The sequence below is a fragment of the Erinaceus europaeus genome, chromosome 14 (genome assembly GCF_950295315.1).
Source record: "Erinaceus europaeus chromosome 14, mEriEur2.1, whole genome shotgun sequence".
In the NCBI taxonomy this organism is placed as follows: domain Eukaryota; kingdom Metazoa; phylum Chordata; class Mammalia; order Eulipotyphla; family Erinaceidae; genus Erinaceus; species Erinaceus europaeus.
Window position 1 is genome coordinate 36,875,028 of NC_080175.1, and position 22,578 is coordinate 36,897,605.

The following is a 22,578-nucleotide window of genomic DNA, read 5'->3' on the forward strand; positions in this document are numbered from 1 at the left end:
GATGTGTATTGTAGTTGTTGTTTCACTTTTTGCAATTTTTAGAGAATTCAGTATGTAAAGAAAAAACTTAAAAAGCTAAATTAGTTATACTAATTAGTTACACTAATAGTTATACTAATTAGTTACCAAATTGAGTTATACTAGACAAACAAATGACTCTCTAGAAAAGTGATTAAATTTAATGTCTAACAATGTTTTACATTATGTTAAATGGTAACACATGGAGGGAGAATTAGGACAAAATTACATATTCTGTGGCTTACACTTTGATTGCTAAAGACCTGCATTTCCTAGTGGTCCAAGAATTTTCTGATGAACTGTACTCATTCTGGTCCCTGAGCTCCTTTCCTTGTCAGTTTCTGAGTAAACACAAACACCTCCCCTTTGCTCTCTTCATCCTCACACACTGTGGTTGTGGTCCACAGAGCTGAAGGATGGAGTTAGTAAGCTGACTTCAAATCAAGGCAGAGTCAGGCTCTCAATCAGCAAATCAGCAGGAAGGGTCTCAGTGTTATCTATATCACGTATAGTGTTGCCCCTGCTTTAAGGAGGTAATATGTAACTATTCAAGGATCTCTGCTTTTCTCCATTATCCAAGGCAGCTCTTGACACTCAACAGTTAAGGATGTAAACTCCCCAAGATGATTTAAAGATTAGTGAAGATGGCAGAATTGCAAAGGTTACTGTGACCATCACACTGATGGACAATCGCCAAACACAAGCACCAGGCAAACAAGCTAAGGACAGACTTGCTTTACAGGATGCATGTTCATGATGGTGACTTTCTCTTGCTGAGCTGGATGGTCAAGGGACAGGACATAATAAACAGGAGAGTGAGAGTTCAGTAGGAAGTCACTGAAATCACTAAGCTGGTCACTTCAGGAGAAACTTTGAAGTGTCTTCCAAACTCCATTCATTATCCCAGAATCCCACTGCATGTTATCCCACTATTTTTATAAAATATCCATGTGCAGAAGGAGAGAATCTTTGGTGAGATAAATTGGGAAAGCACTGGTTTCAACAAATTTCAGTAGGTCTGTTTCTGTAGGACACCATAGTCTTCACCCTACTGTTTAGCAAACTCATTTGTCAAATGAGTTTGCAAATAACTCTGAAAGTCCTCTTAGAAACATCTTGTGTGCGTACGTGTCTACATGTTTGCATATTTGTATATCAGTATGTGCATGTATGTATGTGACTCTATGTGCATCTGTATCTATATGTCTGCACACATAAGTGTATATGGTCTTCTGTTCTAAGACATGGAACACAGAGAAGCACTTTCCTAGAACATAAGACAAACTCTGCCTGATTTGAACTAATGAAAATATATATGAGAATAACTAACAGAAAAACCCAAATAAATTGAAGTTTGTATTTAGGTAGGGAAAAACACTAATTTTTCCATAAAGGGCATATTGAATGAATATAGTCTATTCTATGAATGCTTTTAAAATAAAGTTTGGTGTATTTCAATTAGAGAGATACAGAGAGAAAAAAGAAAAGAGACCAGAGCACTGCTTAACTCTGGTTTGCGGTGGTGCTAGAGATTGAACCTGGAACTTTAGTCTCAGGCAAGAAACCATTTTACAGAACCATTATGCTTTCCCCTGAACATGCTAAAAATGCTAAGTAAAAAAAAAAAAACAAAGCAAACAACAAAAACAAAAACAGTGTTGGCTAGGCCATCAGCCCATGAAGAAACACACTACCATTTAAAGATAAGTGCCCTCCCAGAAGAAGCCCTGCTGTGATTGTGAGGTTGGGACCAAGTTCCCTGAAGGGATTCTCATCATTCTAGCATGTTTTAGGTTACTGCTCCTGTGATGCTTACCCCAAAGCTCTCTCCAGAACATTCTATGCAATGTAGTGCTGTACGCTCAGACCTCTGGGAATTGCAGGTCCATCTCTGTATTCACTGTGGGGCACTTTCAGTTGCTTTAAGAAGGCTGGCTATCACCGATTACTAGTTAAATAATGAATTTGGGCATGATATTTTTTTTTTTAGTAATGCTTTCTTTTAAACACTGACTCTGTCTCTCAAACAGAATCACAATCCAGATTTCTTTTCCTTCTTTATTGCAGTTGCATATGGGGCTGAAGGCTTTAGGGATTTTCATGCACTAATTCCCAAATCTTTTTCTCGTAAGTATATCCTTTACTTTTAGAAAGCAGAAAGTGTGTTTCCATCATACTCCATTTCTATACTGTTAATACTGCATGTGTCTTTACCACCGTCCATCATACTAGAAAGCATGAGATGAATTTGAATTGACCATTCTGTTCATTACACATCTTCCATCAGGATTTCACTTACATAGCAAAAGTATATAAACAAGTTTTCATACAGTTGAAAGAGGTACCAGGGAGGATGTCACTCTGGTGTCAGTGGAGGTAGAAGAAGGTAGAAGTGGTGCTAATGGCATTGATACCAGCTATATTATTAGTGCTACAGTTTCTCCTTTTAACTGAACATCATGATAAAATGACCAGGCTATTAGCAGTACATAGCCCAGCAAGTTTACAAAATAATTCTCACAATATTTTAGGGAAAGATAAAAAATAATATATATATTATTTTCTGTTGCTCAGAAGAATTAATTTAAAAACTGAAAAGAGAAAAGTTACAAGCTCCCAGGCCATTAGTTTGTGGCACCTGCAGCCTGAATGAAGCACTTAGTACTTCACATCATGCACAGACCATTTTCCTGATCTGAGCTGTTGAGTCCAAAGAAGATGTGAATCTCCTTTTTCTTTTCTAGGTATTGATATATGACAAATGCTAATATACTTTGGCAGCTTCCTTAAAGAAGTTTCTTAAGGAATAGAAAGTGCTTTTCAAAAATGCACAGGTAGTTAAATATTTGATGGAATGTAAGTTGGTAGCTTCTGTAGGATTTATCTCCAGAGTCACTACTGTTAAATTTTACAATACCTCAAAGAAACACCAGAAAACAAGCTGCACATCTCAATGCTGTGACACTTATTAATTACATTTTATGAATTAAGAAATGGTGGCAATTGTTAAAGAAATTTTCTGATGCCCTGGTTATCTGTTTCTAGAGGATTTAGCATATCAATCTAAGATTGTCTTTTCCTCACAGCCAAAAAAAGCTATCATTCTAGTATGCAAATAAGAACTACCGTGTTACAATAACCTTGGGTCCATACTCCCAGAGGGCTAAAGAATAAGAAAGCTATCAGGGGAGGGGATGAGATACAGAATTCTTTTGATGGCAATTGTATGGAATTCTATCCCTCTTATCCTATGGTTTAGTCAATGTTTCCTTTTTATAAATAAAAAATTAAAAGAAAAAAAAGTAGGAACCATCATGGGGATAGGATTCAGGGTTCTGGTGTTAGGAATTGTACCCTTCTTATCCTATGGTTTTGTCAGCATTTCCATTTTATAAATAAAAATTAAAAAGATAACTACCATGATGGTTCTATTACTAATATTACTTAATTTGACTTTAATAAGTCGATATTTATAGCGTGATATATATGTGAGATATACATATTTCTGTGTAGTCATGTGATTCTTTCTATATGTGCATGTTTATGTTTCTAAGACTGAATAAGACAGTAGGAAACTAAGACAGAGAAGATATTTCAGATCAGCTGTCACATTGAAATGTTAAGAAATCAGAAGCATTTAAGAGTGTGATGCTACATTCTAAGACGTGTTTTCAGTAATTCTGAGGGAACTTTAGGCTCAAACATCATTCAGTGGGCCAGGTGGTAGCGCACCTGGTAGAGCGCACATGTTACAGAGTGCAAGGACCCAGGTTCGAGCCCCCAGTCTCCACCTGCAGGGGGAAAGCTTCACAAGTGGTGAAGTAGTGCTGCAGGTGTCTTTCTGTCTCTCTCCCTCTCTGTCACCCCCTTCCCTCTAAAGTTCTGGCTGTCTCTATCCAATAAAGAAAATTTTAAAAAATTAAAAAAACATCATTCAGTGCTGAAACAGACCTTTGGATGAAGACTTTGCCCTGCAAAAAATTGCTGCATGTTAAGATATATGACGCTTGGAGCTTTTATAAGACATATGATGTTATGATAAGTGTATTTATGTACATAAATAATTGTACAAGGTATCTTGACCTTCCTCCAGTACCCAATTTAAAAGTTCCTTTCCTTTTATAAATGACTGTTAGCCCTGACAACTTCTCTTAGCCTAACAACAACCAAACTGTTTTGAACCAACATTACCACCCAGTGGTCATTGTGAAGAAATGCAATCTTCACACCACCATTTTCTCTTTGAAAATTATCATGACCTGTTTTACCCTCTCCATCTTCCCTATTTCAGGTACATCAATGGTTATGTAAAGAAAATGTAGGTAGATTTTTGTAATTTGTTCTTTTTCCATATCCTTCCTCCTGCCTTTCCCTGATTTTATCCCATTTAAAGGTTTCATCAAATGAGAAAAAAAATTAACCAAAAAAAAAAGATTTAAAATACTCTTACTTATGATAAATGTTTTCATTAACATTTAAAATTATCACTTAAACTTTTCTAGAATTTCTTTTAGAAACAGCTCAAAAACATCTACATAGCTCCTATCTCAATTTTGTGTTTAATACCCTCAATTAACACATCTCAAATATATTTGTTCCATTTTAGTTTATTTGTTATTTGCTAGTGCCTTTGGAACTATTTATTCTGGTATTTCCCATGGAAAATAATTGAGTTTGTTCTGGTTTACATTTCCTAAACTCACCCTAAAGTAAGAATCTCAGAGTACTCTCCCAGTAGAAAAATACGATGTGAGTATCAGAAACTTGCATCACCATTAGATATAAAGATACTTTCTAAAAAAGGGCAGATTAAATGAAAAAGGAACAGAACTTATTTGTAAGGTGAAGACTGTCAGTACACATTATACCTCTGTGTTAAAATGCTTCAGTCAAACATGAGAGCATATGATGCCTGACAGAAGACTCAGGTCTCTAGGCTCCATTGACTCCTGTGTTCCCTAAGTCCATCAGTGTTAACCTTGTCTGTATACTGCTAAAGTTCACCCCATATCCAGATGCCTCTCTTAGGTCTATTTTAGTACATTATTAACAGAAAAACTCTCCGATATACAGCAAACTGTCATTTTAATTTTTCCTAAATTGAAAAAGAACACTTTTGAGTTAAGGTTTGAATACATCAATTTATTGACTAACATGGGCCCCTGTCTGTTAGTTCTGGGTAGACAGTGAAAGAAGAGTGGGGCAGAGCTGAGCCAGTGTGTCAGGGCAAGAAAGGAACCAGACTCCAGTCCTTGTTCTATATTTAATCAGTTCAATTTAAAGCCTGAGTTCAACATTTTCTAAGTGGTAGGGGGAATGGCATTACAAAATATTTATAAGTACAATCCCCGTGTTCAGAGAGAGTATAACATTTCATGAAACAATAGTGCAGCTCAGCAGTTTCTGCTCCAAGGTGGTGGAGTGGATGGAGTGATTTAGGGATTCAGAGAAGGGTCTAGACAGCATGAGCCCTTGGCAGCTGGCTTCATATAGAGACACATCTTGGGATGGAGCTAAGTCCAATAAATACATATTGGAGGAAGACTTCACTCTCTAATGGAATTAATTGTAGTAGTTCTGATCTGTGCCATTTAGAGAGTGCCCGTTAAGAAGAAAGGAGCCAGGCCCATGCGGTGGCACCTTTGGTAGAACACACATGCTACAAGGTGTAAGGACACAGGTTCAAGCCCCCATCCCCTCCTACAGGGGGGAAGCTTGACAAATAGTGAAGTAGTGCTGCAGATGTCTTTCTCTCTGCCTTTCTATCTCCCCTCTCCTCTCACTTTCTCTCTGTCTCTATCCAAAATAAATAAATAAAATAAAGATATTTTTAAGAGAAGAAAGGCTTCGTGTAGCATGAAAGAAAAGCCTTGCTTATGCATTTAGAAGGGTCCCCAATGCCTGAATATGGAGCTACCAGGAGATAGATGCTTTAAATGAGTGTCTTTATCTATTCCTGACTTCTACCACCAATACCTGGTGAAATGGAAAGTGCCATTATTTCTGCAGGACTGAAGAATTCGAAATCACAGCCCCACAATGGAGAGACACACACCCCAAGCCTGCCCTCACATCATCATCAGGCAAACTCCACTTGTTACTCCCCCACACCTGCCAGAGGAGTAAGCAAAGACACTGAATACTCTTTGAGTGAGAAAGAAGCTAAAGACTGGTGTTCACAGAACTCCAGGCACTATCCTCTGCCTCCCTGTGCTTAGCAAAGGCTTCAAACCATGGAGTCTTCCTCCTCAAATAAACTTCCAAGCCCTTCACCTCCTCCTGCCTGGCCCATATGCTGCAGTGGTTAGTGAAGGCTCTGCTGTTCAGCCTCTAGGCCACACAGTTTGATCCCTTTCTCCCTTCCTTCCTTCCTTCCTTCCTTTCTCCCTTCCTTCCATCCACCCATCCCTCTGTCCTTCCTTCAACCTTCCCTTCTTTCCTTTCTTCCTTCTATTCTCTGTGGTTGGGGGGAATTAATGGTTAATAGTCCACAGTAAACACAGTTGTTGACACCTGTAAAAATTTTCAGTTTTCAAGAGACAGGCAGTGGCATCCCTGGTTAAGTGCTGAAATTACAGTGCACAGGACCCAAGTTTGAGCCCCTTGCCCCTGCCTGCAAGAGGAAAGCTTCGCAAGTGGTGAAGCAGGGCTGCAGGTGTCTCTCTGTTTATCTCCCTCTCTATCTTCCCCCTCTCAATTTCTTTCTGTCTCTATCCACTAATAAATAAAATAAAATAAAATTTCTCAGATTTCTGCAAAAAGCACTTACCCCCAATCTAGGTCCTCTTCCATCATGCACCAGGACTGAAAGCCCTCCTTCCTCACAGAGGTTTTTTTTTTTTTTTTTTTTTTTTTTTTGGTGCAGTATATGAAACCCAGTCCAAGTTCTGCTTTGTGTTCCCCCTTCTGGTCTTATTTCTCAACTGACAATGGGTGAGATCATCCCATATTAATCCTTCTCATTCTGGCTTATCTCACTTAACATGGTTCCTTCAAACTCCATTCAAGATGAGGTGAAGAAGGCAAATTCATCATTTTTAACATCTGAGTAGTATTCCCTCTTTTTAACCCGCCCCCCACCCTCTCTGAGCTGTCCTTGCCTGACCTGTCACTTTATGCCTGGAGAGGTCATAGGGGGGCTGCTGAGATGCAGTGTCCTTCAGAGTGTCTGGTTTCAGAATTCCTCCAATCAGAGACCTATGCCAGGATGGATTTTCATGATGTTGGCAACTACAGAGAAAGAGGCATTCCCTGCCTCCCTACCCCACCGTTTCTTCCTCTCTCCCAAATCCTAAGTGAGAGCTATAGCCCTTCTTTTATTTGGTTTGTTCTGTTCAACCATTAATCTTTTCTCTAAAAACCTGAATGGCATCTCATTTAGGAAGCTGGACACCTAAAGCCTAGAGGCGCTGTCACTTGGCAGCTGTGTGTCCTTAGGCAAATGCCTGAGCTTCATCAGCTCTAAGTTGTGGTGGAAGGTACACTTCCCTCATAGGGTGACTGTGTAGGTTAAGTGCTAGAGCACAAGTAAAGCACTATGTGAATGGTGAGTGGGAAGTGCTGTGGAGACTGATTGGGGTGAGGATGAGCCACACACACACACACACACTCCATGTGGTGGTTCTGTTGAGAATGAGCTTCTACCTGCCACACCCTGTCACTACCCTAATCTAGCTTCTCATCTGACCACCCACCACATCCTCCCAATGCTGGGACTAGTGCTAAGCCCCCCCCTTTTTTTCCTTTCTATTTTATTTGATAGAACAGAGAGAAATTGAGAGGGGTGGAGGCCTAGAGAGACACCTGCAGCTCTGATTCACCGCTGGTGAAGTTTCTCCTTCTTCAGGTGGGGAATGAGGGCTCAAACCTGGGTCCTTGTGTATGATATTGTGTTCACTCAATTAGGTACACCACTGCCCAATCCCATGGGCCTCCCTTTCATAGCTGAAAACACCCAGGCATGGAGCAATGATGTGACCTGCCTCTCTTTTCTGAGTTTATGAAAAATGCAGCTGAGAATATCAACCAGAAACTTTGATTTCAGAATCTGGACTCTCAACATCCAGACTGAAAGGAAGGTGTTTCATAAATGGACACGGAGAAGCTGAGAGATAGCTCAGCTAGTAGAGTGCATGTCTCACCATGCACCACATAAGAGTTGCCCCAACACCAGGGGAAACGCAAGTGCTATGTTCTCTTTCTCTCTCTCTCTCTCTCTCTCTCTCTCTCTCTCCCCTCTCTCTCTCTCCCCTCTCTCTCTCCCTCTCTATCTATCTCTCTATCTCTCTACCTCTCTCACTCTCTCTCTCTCTCTCTCTCTCTCTCTGAATGAAAAGGTTGTCCAGGAGTAGTGACATCACACATTCAGGGATACCTTGGCCTTACAGAAAGATGGAAGGAACCAAGGGAGGGAGGGAAAGAAACCAAAAAGGGATTGTTAATAACTGATTATTAAGACAGCTGATCTTGGACCTGAGTGGACATCAGAATCCCTGGAGAGTCTGTGAAAACAAAGTGCACACACCAGAGTTGTAGTTCAGCAGATGAACCCCAGGGTTTGCTCTTCTAACAAGTTCTCAGGTGAGGCAAGCTTGCTAGCCCAGGAACTTTACTTCTACAGCTGCCTATTCATAATGTTCACCAAAGATTCCTTGGCTGTGACTGCCTTTTGTGTCCATGGAGGGTCCCTTCTACTTTTTTCTTTACTTTTATTTATCAAGTTAGATATTAATGCATTGATATTTATTTATTTTAAATTAATGATTTATTTTTATTTATGATTGACAGTGCATTACAAGATTGTAAAATTGCACGTTATAGTTCCACACTATATCCACCACCAAGGTTCTGTATCCCCATCCTCCCACCTCCAAAAGATAACTACCATGGTTCTCACAAAGTCTTAGAAAATCTATTTGCTTCTGTTTTTCTTGAAAGTTTGTGTGTATTAGTTTTTTAGATTCCACTAATGAATGAAACCATCCAGCAGTTTTCTTTCATCTCTACGTCTTTGGCTAAGCACCAGTTCTATCCATTTTGTCCCAAGGGACGGGGACACACACACACACACACACACACACACACACACACACACACACTCCTTTTTGATTGTAGAGTAGTATTGCAAAGTAGTATTCCATGGAGTAAATATCACGTAATTTATTTAGCCAGTCATCTGTTGATGGGCATTCTCTTCTTCCACTCTTTGACTATTGTGAATGATGCAGCTATTAACATGGGGGTGCATATCCCCCTTCTTTAACATTAGTGTTTGAATTCCTTTGGATAAATGCCCAAGAATGGTATAGCTATATCAAGAGGTAGTTCCCTCTTAATTTGTTTTAGGACTTTATATACAGTCTTTAAAATGCCCTCTGACTCTTACTAGTATGTAGGTTGTGGTGAAATTGATGACTGACACCACAGCTCTCAGTATTGTATTCATCCATTCAGCCTTTCAGTGGTCCATAAAGTTGCAGCCTAAGTGTCTCTATCTCCTTTTTTTTGGGGGGGGGGCTGACTTTTTAATGTTTTTTTTATTTTTACTGTTTTATTTATTTATTATTGTATAGAGACAGAGAGAAATTGAAAGGGGAAGATAGGGAGAGAGACAGAGACACTTGCAGCCCTGCTTCACCACTCATGAAGCTTTCCCACTGCAGGTGGGGATCTCTTATTTTCTTTACCAAGAAATATATGCAAATGACAATCAATTACTCTAATTTTGACTGGAAGGATTCAGTGGTGTAAACAGTGGTTACTTAATTCATTAACACACATTTTAAATTCACACACACATACAGAGTGTCTTTCAATTTGAAAACTACTTCAAACTTTTCACACTATGATAATCAACTCTTCAGTAATTAAGAGAAAAGGCAATAAATCATCTATTTAACCTACTTTGATGGCACCTGTTTCATGATCATAAAAAGGAATTAGAATGATCTTGGACAAACCAGGCATCTTTCAGAAATTAGATCAGGGGTCCACTGAGTTTTATCCAAAGTCTGCTAATAAAGAAAACACAGAAAATTTGCTGCATATATATATATATACACACACACACACACACACACACACATATATATGGGGGATGTGTTAGACTTGATAACCGCTCAGGAAGGACCTTGCCAAAAAAACAAAGTGTCAGGGAGCTAGATTCCATAGTTAGTACTCCTCTCTGGTGTGAGCTCTTTCTCCAAAAGACAGAGAGGAGCTTCTGTTTCTGATCACTGCAAAGATGCCCCAAGGTTGTGATTGAGCAGCCAGTGGCCTTTGCCTGCTTGGAGCAGGGTCCCATGCTAACAGGAGTATTTCCTTATGCCCTCTCAAACACTGTCATCTGACCTAAACAGTGACCAGGCAAGTAGCCCAAACCCCTTATACTTCCTACAGTGTGCCTACAAAGTTCCCCTAGACTAACACACCTAAAGCTTGGGGCTGCTGTTCCTGTGGTAGAAGCTGCTAAGAACCTTTTGTCTAGATAGTCTCCAAATCTATTCAGCTGTCTTTTTGCTGCTATGTTGTGTTGTGTTGTGTTGACTTTGCTCTGTTTTATTTGCGATGACACTGAGTGGCACCTTGTATTGTTTCTTTCAGCCAGTAATGTTAAAGTAGAGACTCAGAGTGATGAAGAGAATGGGCGTGCCTGTGAAATGAATGGGGAAGAATGTGCGGAGGATTTACGAATGCTTGATGCCTCAGGAGAGAAAATGAATGGCTCCCACAGTGGCCAAGGCAGCAAAGCTTTGTCAGGAGCTGGAGGCATCCGACTTCCTAACGGCAAACTAAAGTGTGATATCTGTGGGATAATTTGCATCGGTCCCAATGTGCTCATGGTCCACAAAAGAAGCCACACTGGTAAGGCCTGGCATAGTTCCTCCTTTAGGGACCTGGAAATGGTTGTGGGGTGTTGCAGGAGGGGAAACTCTGGTCTTAGTTGATGTTCGAGGCATGTCACAGGTCACTAGTAGTACAGAAGTAATTCCGTGTTATACAAGCTATAGACTTTGTAGTTTAGAACTGCATCAGAGAGAGCTCCTAGAATGCACAGGTTCAACACTAAAAGTCCAACCAATAAACATAAGGGAAAATGTTTACATCTTCATGTGCAAGTTGGGCCAAGGGCCTAAGGGCATTTGTACCTGCCAGTTAATGGTATTCAGTTGTGCCATGTAGGGTAACCTATTTTAAGTGGGTAACCCTTAAGAAAGCAAAGCAAGACAAAACAGCAGAAAGAGTTTGAGACACAAAATTCACCCCTCACAGCTCCCACTAAGAAACATTGAAAAGAAACATATACTTCTCTGGTGTTCAAGCAGGGCTTGGTCAATGGTAGAATGGTAGCAAAACTGAGTTTTCCAGAAAGAGCTGAGGTCAGTTTTCAGATGGCTTACCCTCTAAACTGTGACAGTTTGGGCAAAATTAATTGCCACTAGGTTTTCATTTCAAACTGTTAAATAATTAATAACAATACCTCTATCATTTTTATTAGTGATTTAATATTGATTTACAAGATTATAACATAATAGGGGTAAATTCCCTACAGTTCCCACCACCGGAGTTCTGTGTCCCCATTCACTCCATTAGAAACTGCAGTAGTTCTCCTAAGATCACAGATATTGGCTGAATATATTTATTTTTTTATTTTTTTCTATGAACCTGCTTTAGCTTCCTTTCTGAGTCACCCCTACAACTATTACTACTTCCAAGTGTCTTTCCTTTATTGCCTCTTCTCTGAAATAAGAGAAACAGTGCTGATTTCTGGGCAACAGCTTTGTTTTAGTGGACTCAGTACTGGAGGTTTGGGAAGTATAAGAGAATATACTATTCTATGTCCAAAAATGAAAAGATAAGGATGGCCTAGTGTGCTTTGTATACAAGCTCTCAAGATGTTCTCACATTAAGCTCATAGGAAACCTATAGAGTTTCAGTTGCCCTGATGTACCCCAGTGCTTAGTTCTGGCAACTGACTGGTCTCATACTTCTCCACCAGAACTGTCATCACTAATGGCACCAGAGAGACTTGAAAATGTGTTTTTCTGGCAATAAAATATTAACAGCACACATTTCAACTTTAAATATATGTACAAAAGTATTTGGAATTGAACAGAAATGTATTTTTCTGCCCAGAAATAGACAAAGCACAGGGAATCTATCAATGCTAGTGCATCACTGGCAGAAAAAAACAAAACAGTTGGAAAGCAGACTTTGGAATCACAGAACATTATGCAAGATATCTCAGGAAAAGGAAGAAGAAGGGGGGTGGCACATTGGATTAAGTGCACATAGTACAAGACACAGGGGCCCATGCAAGGATTCTGGTTCAAGCCCCTGGCTCCTCATCTGCAGCAGGGGTTGCATCAAAAGCTGTGGAGCAGGTGTCTTTCTCTCTTCCTCTCTATCTTCCCCTCCTTTCTCAATTTCTCTCTGTCCTATAAAAAAATAAATCATAGGTTTAAATCAAGCTCAACACTATCGATCAACTGGCATATTAAAAAAAGTGAAATGAGGATGTTTTTAAAATAAATAAATAAATAAATAAATAAAATCAATAAAATGGCCATAGGAGCAGTGGATTCATAGTGCAGGCACCAAGCCCCAGTGCAGAAAGAAAGAAAGAGAGAGAGAGAGAATAGAAAGAAAGAAAAAGAAAGGATGGAAGGAAGGAAGGAAGGGAAGAAGAATTTGAAGATTAAAATTTGCTGTGATACTAACTTGGAGTCAGCCAAGCATATGAGTATCCAAAATGAAGCTGACTGGAGTTGGAGTTGATAACATTGATTTAACAAAACAAACAAATAAACAAACAAAACCTAGAACTTCTAGAAGTAGGAGAGACAGTTATGAAGACTTTCATGCCTGAGGCTTCAAAGTCCCAGGTTCAGTCTCCTGCACCACCATAAACCAGAGCTGAGCATAAATAAATAAATACTTATTTATTTATTTGGTCATCCAAAAAAGCAGATCTTGGATGTGAGGGCGATCTGGCTGTGACATCTGTCACCCCATTGATCGCCAGGGTTGATTCGGCTGATCTGGCTGGCTAGGCAGGTGTCCCCTTCCTCCCTCACCGCTCCATGTGCGTCCCTTCTGAAGCTGCGCGCTCGGTGAAAGAGGACTGTCTTCCCTGAATAGAGAAGGACATGGAGCGGGTGAGGGAGGGTCTTTGGTCGAGGGTATACAAGTAGCTGCTCTCCCCTGCTAGAACCTCCAAACAAGCTCTCAAAAAAGCAGATCTTTGTAGAGCTGTGATTTTTTTATATTTGAATCAGAGCAATTTCCAAACATGGTGTAATATACTTGTAGTATACCTGAAAAGCCCTAGAAAATGTTTATTTTCATAAAGTGTAAACCTTTTAAATAGATATTTGCATCTATAATTAAGCAAACTTTGCTTCTCTTAATATGCCCCCTCAATCCTCAAATAATCCAGTGAAATAGTCACTTGTACTCTGCAGCAGAGCTTGCACAAGAGGAGTCACGCTCTCCCCTTCTGTAATGAGGTGGAAATTAAAGTGAAGGCAGGATACTTTGTGATGGACACTTAACAGAATATGCCAGGACCCATGTTAATACATTCCTGATGGAGGAAGAAACCTCACAAATGAATTACTTTCCTGCTAATTCATGTAAAGCCTGACTGTCCAGTGAACATTCTCTTAAATAAATATTTGATAAATGAATCAAATTCTGGCATACTAAATTGCCAAAATATAATGACTGCCTGACCTGATAAAAAGAATAATTACATTTAATGAATCAACCTGCCAAGCACAGATCTGCAGAGTGGAACCTGCCGTTTGCTGCCCACTTCTCTCCAAGTCTGGACCAGCATACAGAATGTTTCGATTACAGAGCAAACAGATTCCAGAACTAGAGACGGGTACATTGCCATTTTCCAGTTCCTGTCTTGGTATACCTATAAATGGCTGTAGGTAAAGAGAGAAATACACTGGCTGACCAGGCTTAGCCACCGGGACACTCAAGAAAGTTTGTTAGCTTGCTGAGATCTTAGTGAAATGGGTAAACAGATCAACCCCTGCTGAATCCCTTAAGTTTAAGATATTTCTAGGTATCAGGCAATAGCACACCTGTACATATTACCAGGCACAAGGACCCAGGATCAAGTTCTTGGTCCCCACCTGCAGGGGGGAAGCATCATGAGTGGTAAAGCTGGTCTGCAGGTGTCGTCTCTCTCTTTATCTCCCTGTTACCTCTTGCTTTCTGTCTCTAGCCAATAAATAAAATATTTTTAAAATTAAGATATTTACATTAAAAATATATATCTAGAATTAGTGCCTCCAAAATATTCAGGGTATATAAATCACTTGGCAATTCTGTGGCAATGCAGAGAGTAATTCAGACTTTGGAGTATGCAGGAGGTGACCCCAGGACTTTCCATCCAGCCCATCCCAGAATAAGCTGGGTGCTGAGACTTCCTGCCAGGATTCCTTGATCTATTTTTCAGGGCCAGGCCCCCACTGGTAGAACACTTATCTCTGACCATATCACTGCCCATATATCTGCCAATATCACTACCTTGGTAAGGCAGCATTGAACCAGTTCCTCACCTGTTCACTGATGCCACTCCCTTCTAGTTCTGCTGATCAGCTTCATGTTTGAGCTCAAGGCTAGTAGCAATGCCTCCCCCAGCTGACACCTCAGGTTGGATGTGGGAAGCCAAGAAGGGAGACAGACCAAGAAGCATGAAACCTGGACAGTCCTTACCATGCAAATATGCAGCATTGTGATTCAAAGTGGCAGGATTTTTTTTAACAATACTGACCAAGAAAAGTGTTTGGATTATAGTTACTCTGCACACTACTGTCCCAACTCCAGTCCCATCTGCAGGACAAACACAGTATCAGGTAATACCATAATTGTTAGAATATTTTATCTCAATAAACCCAAGTCAATTCTTGCAGTTCAGACATATATAATTTTCTTTTTCCTTTCAATCTAAGGTACATATTGTTAGTTCACTTCCTGATTTTATTGTGTAGACATCCAATAAGACTTCATTTTTACTCTAGTAAGTTATCAAAAGGCGCTTCAACATTCCTTTTTGAATATTTGAATATTTGTTTATTGGCTAGAGGCATAAATCAAGAGGGAAGAGAGAAGCAAAGGGAAAGAGAGAGAGACCTGCAGCATTGCTCTATCATTTGTGAAGCTGCCCTCCTGCAGGTGGGGACTAGAGGCTTAACATTCTTGAGGTCCCTGAAATAATATGTATAAAGTCACTAGGATAGAAAATGATTTTTTTTTAATTATTGATAATGGTCATGAATCCTCCCAAGTAAATCAAAGGAAGTACCATCTTGAAGAAGCTTGATAGATATCATACAATATACAAGCATACAATAGACAAGCTATTGACCTATAGGGGACAGGTGACTGGCACAGAGAGTGAGGGCTGTGTCCTATGCCCATTTTCATACCAGTGCTGCTTTTCCTGTTCATGTCTCCTCAAAGAAGCTTCCTTGAGTTGAAACCTCAGGTATGGTCACTTCTGAGAATGGTTTCTTCTGGTCTCCAGTCCCCATGTTACATATTCACATCAGCACAAGCAATCAGAAGGAAACAGATCTCTTGCCAGTGGGCTCAGACATAGCAAAGCACAGGAGAATTAGTGAGTCAAATTCCAGGACAGGCTTTCCTCCAGAACAAGCAGCAGCTGCCTTGCTCTCCTTCTTTCCTGTTCTGTGGGGGGGGGGGGGGGGGGGGCAGATGGACACATGACTGTCATAGCCTCTCCCTTCTACCCTCACTGGCTCTGGGCTCCCATGGAGAGGTTGGCTTCCCCATGGGTTTTCCCTCTTTCCTTTCAGGTTGGATACATGTTTCCTTTTAGCTGCAACTCCCAGCACACAACTTGTTCTATGTCTCTTCCCATTTGTCCAATTGAAGTTAAACACACACTTTCACACATTTATGCCATGAAGGTCCAGAGTTCTACTAAGGCACAGTAAGTGGTCTCTCCATTGACCATCAGATGATACTTTGGGTCACCAAACTACCATCTGTTCCAGTCTCCTCATCCAGTGTGGGTTTATAACTCAAGAGATTAAGTGAGCTAGATTGACCATCACCTTCTCACCTCCTTGACTTCCTTGGCTCATCTGAGTCCAACCCAGGAATTTGTTTGGGAAGAATGCCTAACTCATCCTACTCTGTATGAGGATCCCTCCAACTTGCTTATGATTGACTATTGTTATAAATTAGCTGCAGTTTTTCACAAGAGTACATCTCTGTCCTACCCACTTGGAAATGAAATGATTATGAAATTCAGATGTCAATATTAACTTGCAGATTTAATCAGGTATAGGTTTTAGCAATACTCCATATGCTTTTCCTTAACCACTTTTGAAACTGCTGTTGTGTTCACCAAAATTGTGTCTGTTAACTGGGAAAATAACTAAGTCTACATTTTAACATGTTCTTTTTTCCTAAAGGGGAAAAAATATTTTTGTGACCTCCACATTAGCAATTGTAGTCATGTAGAAATATTCTTTAAAGAAGGGAGGTTCATTTTTTTTAAAAACTCTAATGCCTTCTTAAACATAGCAAATATGTCTCTGAAGTGAGACTTTTAAAAATACAAGTTCACATATTTTGATTCCAGAACTCATTATTCCTCAGTAGCATCATTTCCCCACTCCAAGATACCTACCTACAGATTTCTTTGTTGGATCCAGAATATAGAGACATGAGCTGTCAGACAAGGCAGAGGTTCAATCATTTTCTTAGATGCAAGTCCAATAGTACCACCCTGTAAAGACCTCCTAGCAGCTAAATTGCAATAATTACCCTGGAAATATGACTTAACCTCCTATGTCCAAAAGCAAACAGTGGTTTAAAAGGTTTTTAGGATTTGTGAGAGCAAAAAGCAAGATATCTCAGTGCAGCGCTGATTTTTATGCCCTGGGGGATTCCAGACTTTGGACAACGTGGCACTTCCTCTAGTTTCTTAACTTCCCATTTTATCCAGTCTTTCTCCTCTTCTCCTCACCTCTTCTCTCCTCTCCTCTCCTCTCCTCTTCTTTTTCTCTTCTGCTCTTTCTCTCTTCCTACAAGTGGAAAGAGGGGTCCTTACATATGGTAACATGTCCTCTCAACCAGGTGCACCACCTCTCTCTCTCTCTCTCTGTCACACACACACACACACACACACACACACACACACACACATCCTCACACTCTGTCTGTCTCTTTCCTGATTTGCCTGCTTAGGGACAGACAGGTAATGGAGAAGAAATTGAAAGGGAAAATACAGGGAAAATGTAAATGAAAAGAAGTTATTATAACTGTTATAATGAAGTGCCTTTCATTTAAATATAAGAATGTAACGCTGAAATGAACTTGTGATCCTGAAATGCATTTTTAATGAGTTTCCTTTTTATTTTGCTGCTTCAGTGGCATATTTTAAAGACCCTTTGAAAAAAGCCACATTAAAAAAACCCCACCAAATGCCACAACACGCAAAATTGGATATTGGTTTATTCCAAAACTGCTGATCAGGAAGAGTGGCTCTTCATCACAAAATGTTGCAGTCACTTTATTTAAATGAGTTTGAATTTGCATTGTGATGTGCCATTCTGATTTAGGGGGAAAAAAATTAGATTTTCAGATCAAATTGACCCAACCACTGAAGCGTTAAGGAGCTGGCAGGTTTAGTCTGAAAGCTTCATGTTCTATCAAACCTGTAGCCGGTGGAAGTCACCAGGGCCCCCTTGGGAAACAACTTTCTCGCCTGCCAGTGATCTCCTCTTTCATCCCTGGCGCTGAGTGTGGTCCTCACTGCCTCTCCTTCTCCTCCTCATAGGAGAACGACCTTTCCAGTGCAACCAGTGTGGGGCCTCCTTCACTCAGAAAGGCAACCTGCTCCGTCACATCAAGCTACATTCTGGGGAGAAGCCTTTCAAGTGCCACCTCTGTAACTACGCTTGCCGCAGGAGGGACGCCCTGACGGGCCACCTGAGGACACACTCTGGTAGGTCCTCTGGGCTCAGGCCAGAGCATGAGGGACTCAGAAGCCACCTGAACGCTGGGCCAGCGGCTCAGGTGTATGAAGAAGCCTCCATGTTGGCTGACCTAGTCTCAGAGCACAATTCTGTCTTCAGCTTTGACCCCTACACACACACACACACACACACACACACACTTTGATTCCCCCATTTACTGAGGGAACGGGGGTTACCTCTCTTCCTCACACATGCATGCATACAAACAGAAGCCTTGCATGAGGTAAGGAAGAGTATTTCAGAGCTCCCACCCCAGTCCCATTTTGTCAGGTAAGTGGGCATATTTTCAACTGTCTTGCCAGTTATACTTAAGTGCATGGCCAAAAAATGTCCTCCAGTCCGTATCTCTTTTCTGCTAGCATTAAGCCACGCTCATTAGGTGTTATATGCAGAGTATTTCAGGTGTGATCCCTGGGGTGGTTTGATTTACAAAGGCAGCCCAGACAATATAGTTGCCAGAGCATATCACCCCTGCTGGACCCAAGCTGAACGCTCCTACCAGAAGCCAGGTGGATGAGACTTCATTTGGAGAGTTCAGGAAGGGTTGCTGTGAGGTTTTAGTTTTCTACTTTTCTTTTTAAAGATTTATATATATTATGATGAGATTGAGGCAGACCAAAGCACTATTGGGTCATTTACAGTGGCAGGAATCGAACTTAGGACCTCATGCATGCACTGTACCCATTGAACCACGGCCTGAGTTACTGCTACCAAATTTTAGTCATGGCATCCCAAGTCATGCAGACTCTGGAGTCTCATAGTTAATTTGGTTAAATGCTTCACATTTCTATCTTCAGGGATTTCCTGATCTGAGTCCCATCTTCAGGGACCTTTTCTGAGCAGGTGTGAGGAAAAAAGATACCCTCCCCCATTACTTCATTCTGCATTCACAATGCAAGAGTAAAGGAAGCACTTCTTGTAAGCAGACAGGAAGCCACATCCTTGGGGAAAGGTTCACCTCTTTCCCAAATAGCATGCGTAGAGTGTATGTCAGGAGTTTTAGATGCTTTTTCCATGTGCTCATGTCCCTGTCAGTTATTTGCTAAGCACCCTTAGGAGCTCCCCTGCTGGAGGAAACGGGTTTGAAGGAACAGAGCCCTGAAGTATGACGGGTGTCATCACACAAGTGTCTTAGAGATCACACACAGAGGTGCAGAGGTGACAGTTGGTCTCTGTGGTGGGAGCCATCACAAGAGACTTCCAATAGGACTATTGATTCCATACCCAGAACTGTGTTGCTCAAGCTTTATCTTCAGAGCCATGTGTGATTCTGAAAGCCATTCACAAAGGGATGACTTATACATTTGAGCCAATGTTGTACAAAACTTGATCTTTCTACTAGTATTACCTCTTTTCAAGCAAGAGGTGACAGAGAGAGAGAGAGAGAGAGAGAGAGAGAGAGAGAGGAGAGAGAAAGAGAGAGAGAGAAGTCACAGAGTGCTGGGGAATGCTGGTTCTCTCTCTAGAGCAGGTGTGGTTAATTTTTTTTCTTGCCACTGGGGTTATCACTGGGACTTAGTGCCTGCACTAGGAATCCACCACTCCTGGCAGTCATTCCCCTCCCCTGCCCTTTTTTATTCTATTTCTGTTTGACAGGACAAAGAGAAATTGGGGGGGGGGATGATTAGTGGCACACCAGATTAAATGCACATTGTACAAAGTGCAAGGACCTGCACAAGGATCCTGGTTCGAGCCCCCAGCTCCTCACCTGCAAGGGGTCACTTCATAAGCAGTGAAGCAGATCTGCAGGTATCTATCTTTCTTTCCCCCTCTCTGTCTTCCCCTCCTCTCTCAATTTCTCTCTGTCCTATCCAATAGAAAATAGAAAAAAATGGCCATCAGGAGCAGTGGATTCGTAGTGCAGACACCAAGCCCCAGGGATAACCTTGAAGACAAAAAAAAAAAAAAGTTGAAGAAAAAGAAAGGAAGGAAGGAAGAAGGAAAGAAAGGAAGAAATAAATTGAGAGGGGAGGGGGAATAGAGAGGGATAAAGAAAGATAGACACCTGCAGACCTGCCTCACCACTTATGAAACATCCCCACTGCAGGTGGGGAGGTGAACCTTTTATTCTGCCAAGAGCCATTAGGACATTTATCACACTATTTGCAGACCATGCAAAATGATCAACTTAAAAATAAGCATGGAATGTTTTTATGAAAAATGCTCCTAGATTTACTAAATTTTGAGTCCCACCTGCAGTAGCTTTAGCAGACCCAGAATGAACAAGTGATTTTTGTGGGTCAGATATTCCCCAGTTTGCCTTCTTCTCCACATTTTCTCACTTCCTAAACTTCAACAAGCGGGAGACTCCCCCAATTTTCCTAACTAGAAGCCTGCCATGATGTGGTTGGGCTCCTGAAAGTCTTCCAAGAAAGAAGCTAGGTGCACTTGAGGGCTTGCTGTTCGTTCCCATAGAACCATCAGTTATGGATGGAGGGCCGAAGGGCCAGTACAACACCCTCCTCACTGGGAGGGCTTTGCTTCAGGGAGCAAGAACCACAGGGAGGAACCCTGAGTGAGCACACTGTCGTGTCTGCATCTGTATGAGTCAGTGATGGAAGGCTATGTGTGGCCATACCTAGAAGAGAAGGGGGTTTGGGAACTAAATGACAAGCAAAGCCACTACAGACTTTAACTCTTACTATCATGTAGTCTGTATACAGTGTCTATCGGGAAACCTAGGAGAAAGAAACTCCATGAAAATCTTCCTTTTTTTCAGTACATTTTTAAATGTTTCTGATTAATTTTGTAGTCGGCTACAAAATTATAAAGTTAGAATCTACAGTTCCACACCACACCCACCACCAGAGTTCTGTATCCCCACCCTTCCACCTCCTAGTAACAACCATTATAGTTTTCACAAGTTTTAGAAATACTTGCTTATTTCTGATTTTTTTGCAAGTTCATGTGCATTTGAACTCTAAATTCCGCATATAAGTGAAACAACCTAGTAGTCATCTTTCATCCCTCTATTTATTTTGCTAAGCATCATCACCTCCAGATCCATTCATTTTGTTCCAAAAGACAAAATATCATCTTTTTTATTGCAGTATAGTATATCATGAAATATATAGCCCATAACTTCTTTTTTACTGCCACCAGGGCTATCGCTGGGGCTCAGTGCCAGCACTACAAATCCACAGCTCCTGGTGGATATTTTTGCCATTTATTTTTTCATTCTTTCTACTTTATTTTTATTTGACAGGACAGAGAGAAAGTGAAATGGAAGGGGAGAGGGGCCAGGTGGCGGCACACCTGGTTGAGCACACATGTTACAGTGTGCAAGGACTCAGAGGTTTGAGTCCCCAGTCCCCACCTGTAAGGGAGAAAGCTTCACAAGTGGTGAAGCATTGCTACAGGTGTCTCTCTGTCTCTCTCCCTCTCTATCACCCCCTTCCCTCTCAATTTCTGACTGTCTCTATCCAGCAAATAAATAAAGATAAAAAATAAAAAGGAAAGGAAAGGGAAGGGGAGATACAGAAGGAGAGAGAAAGATAGACACCTGAAGACCTTCTTCATCGCTCATGAAGCATACTCCCTGAGGGTGAGGAGCAAGGCTGGAGCCCAGGTCCTTTCATATAGTGACATGTGTGCCACTGCCCAGCCCCCTATATTCCACAACTTCTTAATCCATCATCTATTGATGGATATTTAGGCTGCTTCCACTCTTCAGTCATAGTGAATAATGCAGCTGTGAACATAGGAGTGCATATGTCCCTTTGAATTAGTGTTTCAGTGTCCTTTGGGTAAATGCCAAAGATCCACAGGCATCGTTTTAAAAGGAACCAAGCAGACGTCAACACAATGACAGTGACACTGCTTTGGGGCTAAGAGGTTGTACATTTTCAGAAACCACAGTGATTTGCCCTTATCTGTCCAACAGCCATGGCAGAATCACTCTGACTCCTTCTGCTTGGCCAAAGTTATCTCACCTGTACTGTCAGACCTCACATCTGCCCTTTCCTTCCCGTTTGATATCAGGGCATCTGATATAGTATTCTATGTTTTTCTGGCTCCATGCCTATTGATTTAACTCACAGCATTAAGGTATTCTGCTCGGAGTATAACAAATTACTTGGGTATTAAATGTAGCAAGTTGCAGGTGTTGGGCAGTTTATTTCGATTGTGGATCCACAGATAAGTAAGTGGACAATACCGAAGGGAGACACCCACTTTTGATTCGCAACTACAAACAATTCTCCTAGGGATTCAATGTCCAAAAGTACTATTGATACACAATTTTGGAGGGTAGAAAGAAAAATGGTGATTTAGTTTCCACAAGGTGATTTCACAAGAATGAAATGAAGGGAGACTTCAGCTTTTGTCTGTAGGTACAAATGTGTCCACATTTTACTCTTCCCCTACCACAAAGCTTTCCTAGTAAGTGGTATTAAATTGAGGTTCCAAATACCAATATTTTGTGGTACTCTAGCTGTGGAATTTGTCACATGTGTATAACAGGAAGGATTTGAGTTGTGTGACAGTAAGGAAGGGACCCCCCACCTTCCTTCTCCACTGCTTTCTTTGACAA

The 22,578-nt window shown here is 41.0% G+C and overlaps 1 protein-coding gene across 1 annotated transcript in view; it reads left to right on the forward strand.

Annotated features, from left to right (window-relative positions):
• The window catches only part of IKZF1 (IKAROS family zinc finger 1), a 136,610-nt gene that overhangs the window by 72,155 nt on the left and 41,877 nt on the right, over window positions 1–22,578 (forward strand). The window contains exons 4-5 of the mRNA XM_060170997.1: window positions 10,621–10,881; window positions 17,849–18,016. Of these exons, the coding sequence (XP_060026980.1) occupies window positions 10,621–10,881; window positions 17,849–18,016 (429 nt within the window). The remainder of the gene's footprint in view (window positions 1–10,620; window positions 10,882–17,848; window positions 18,017–22,578) is intronic.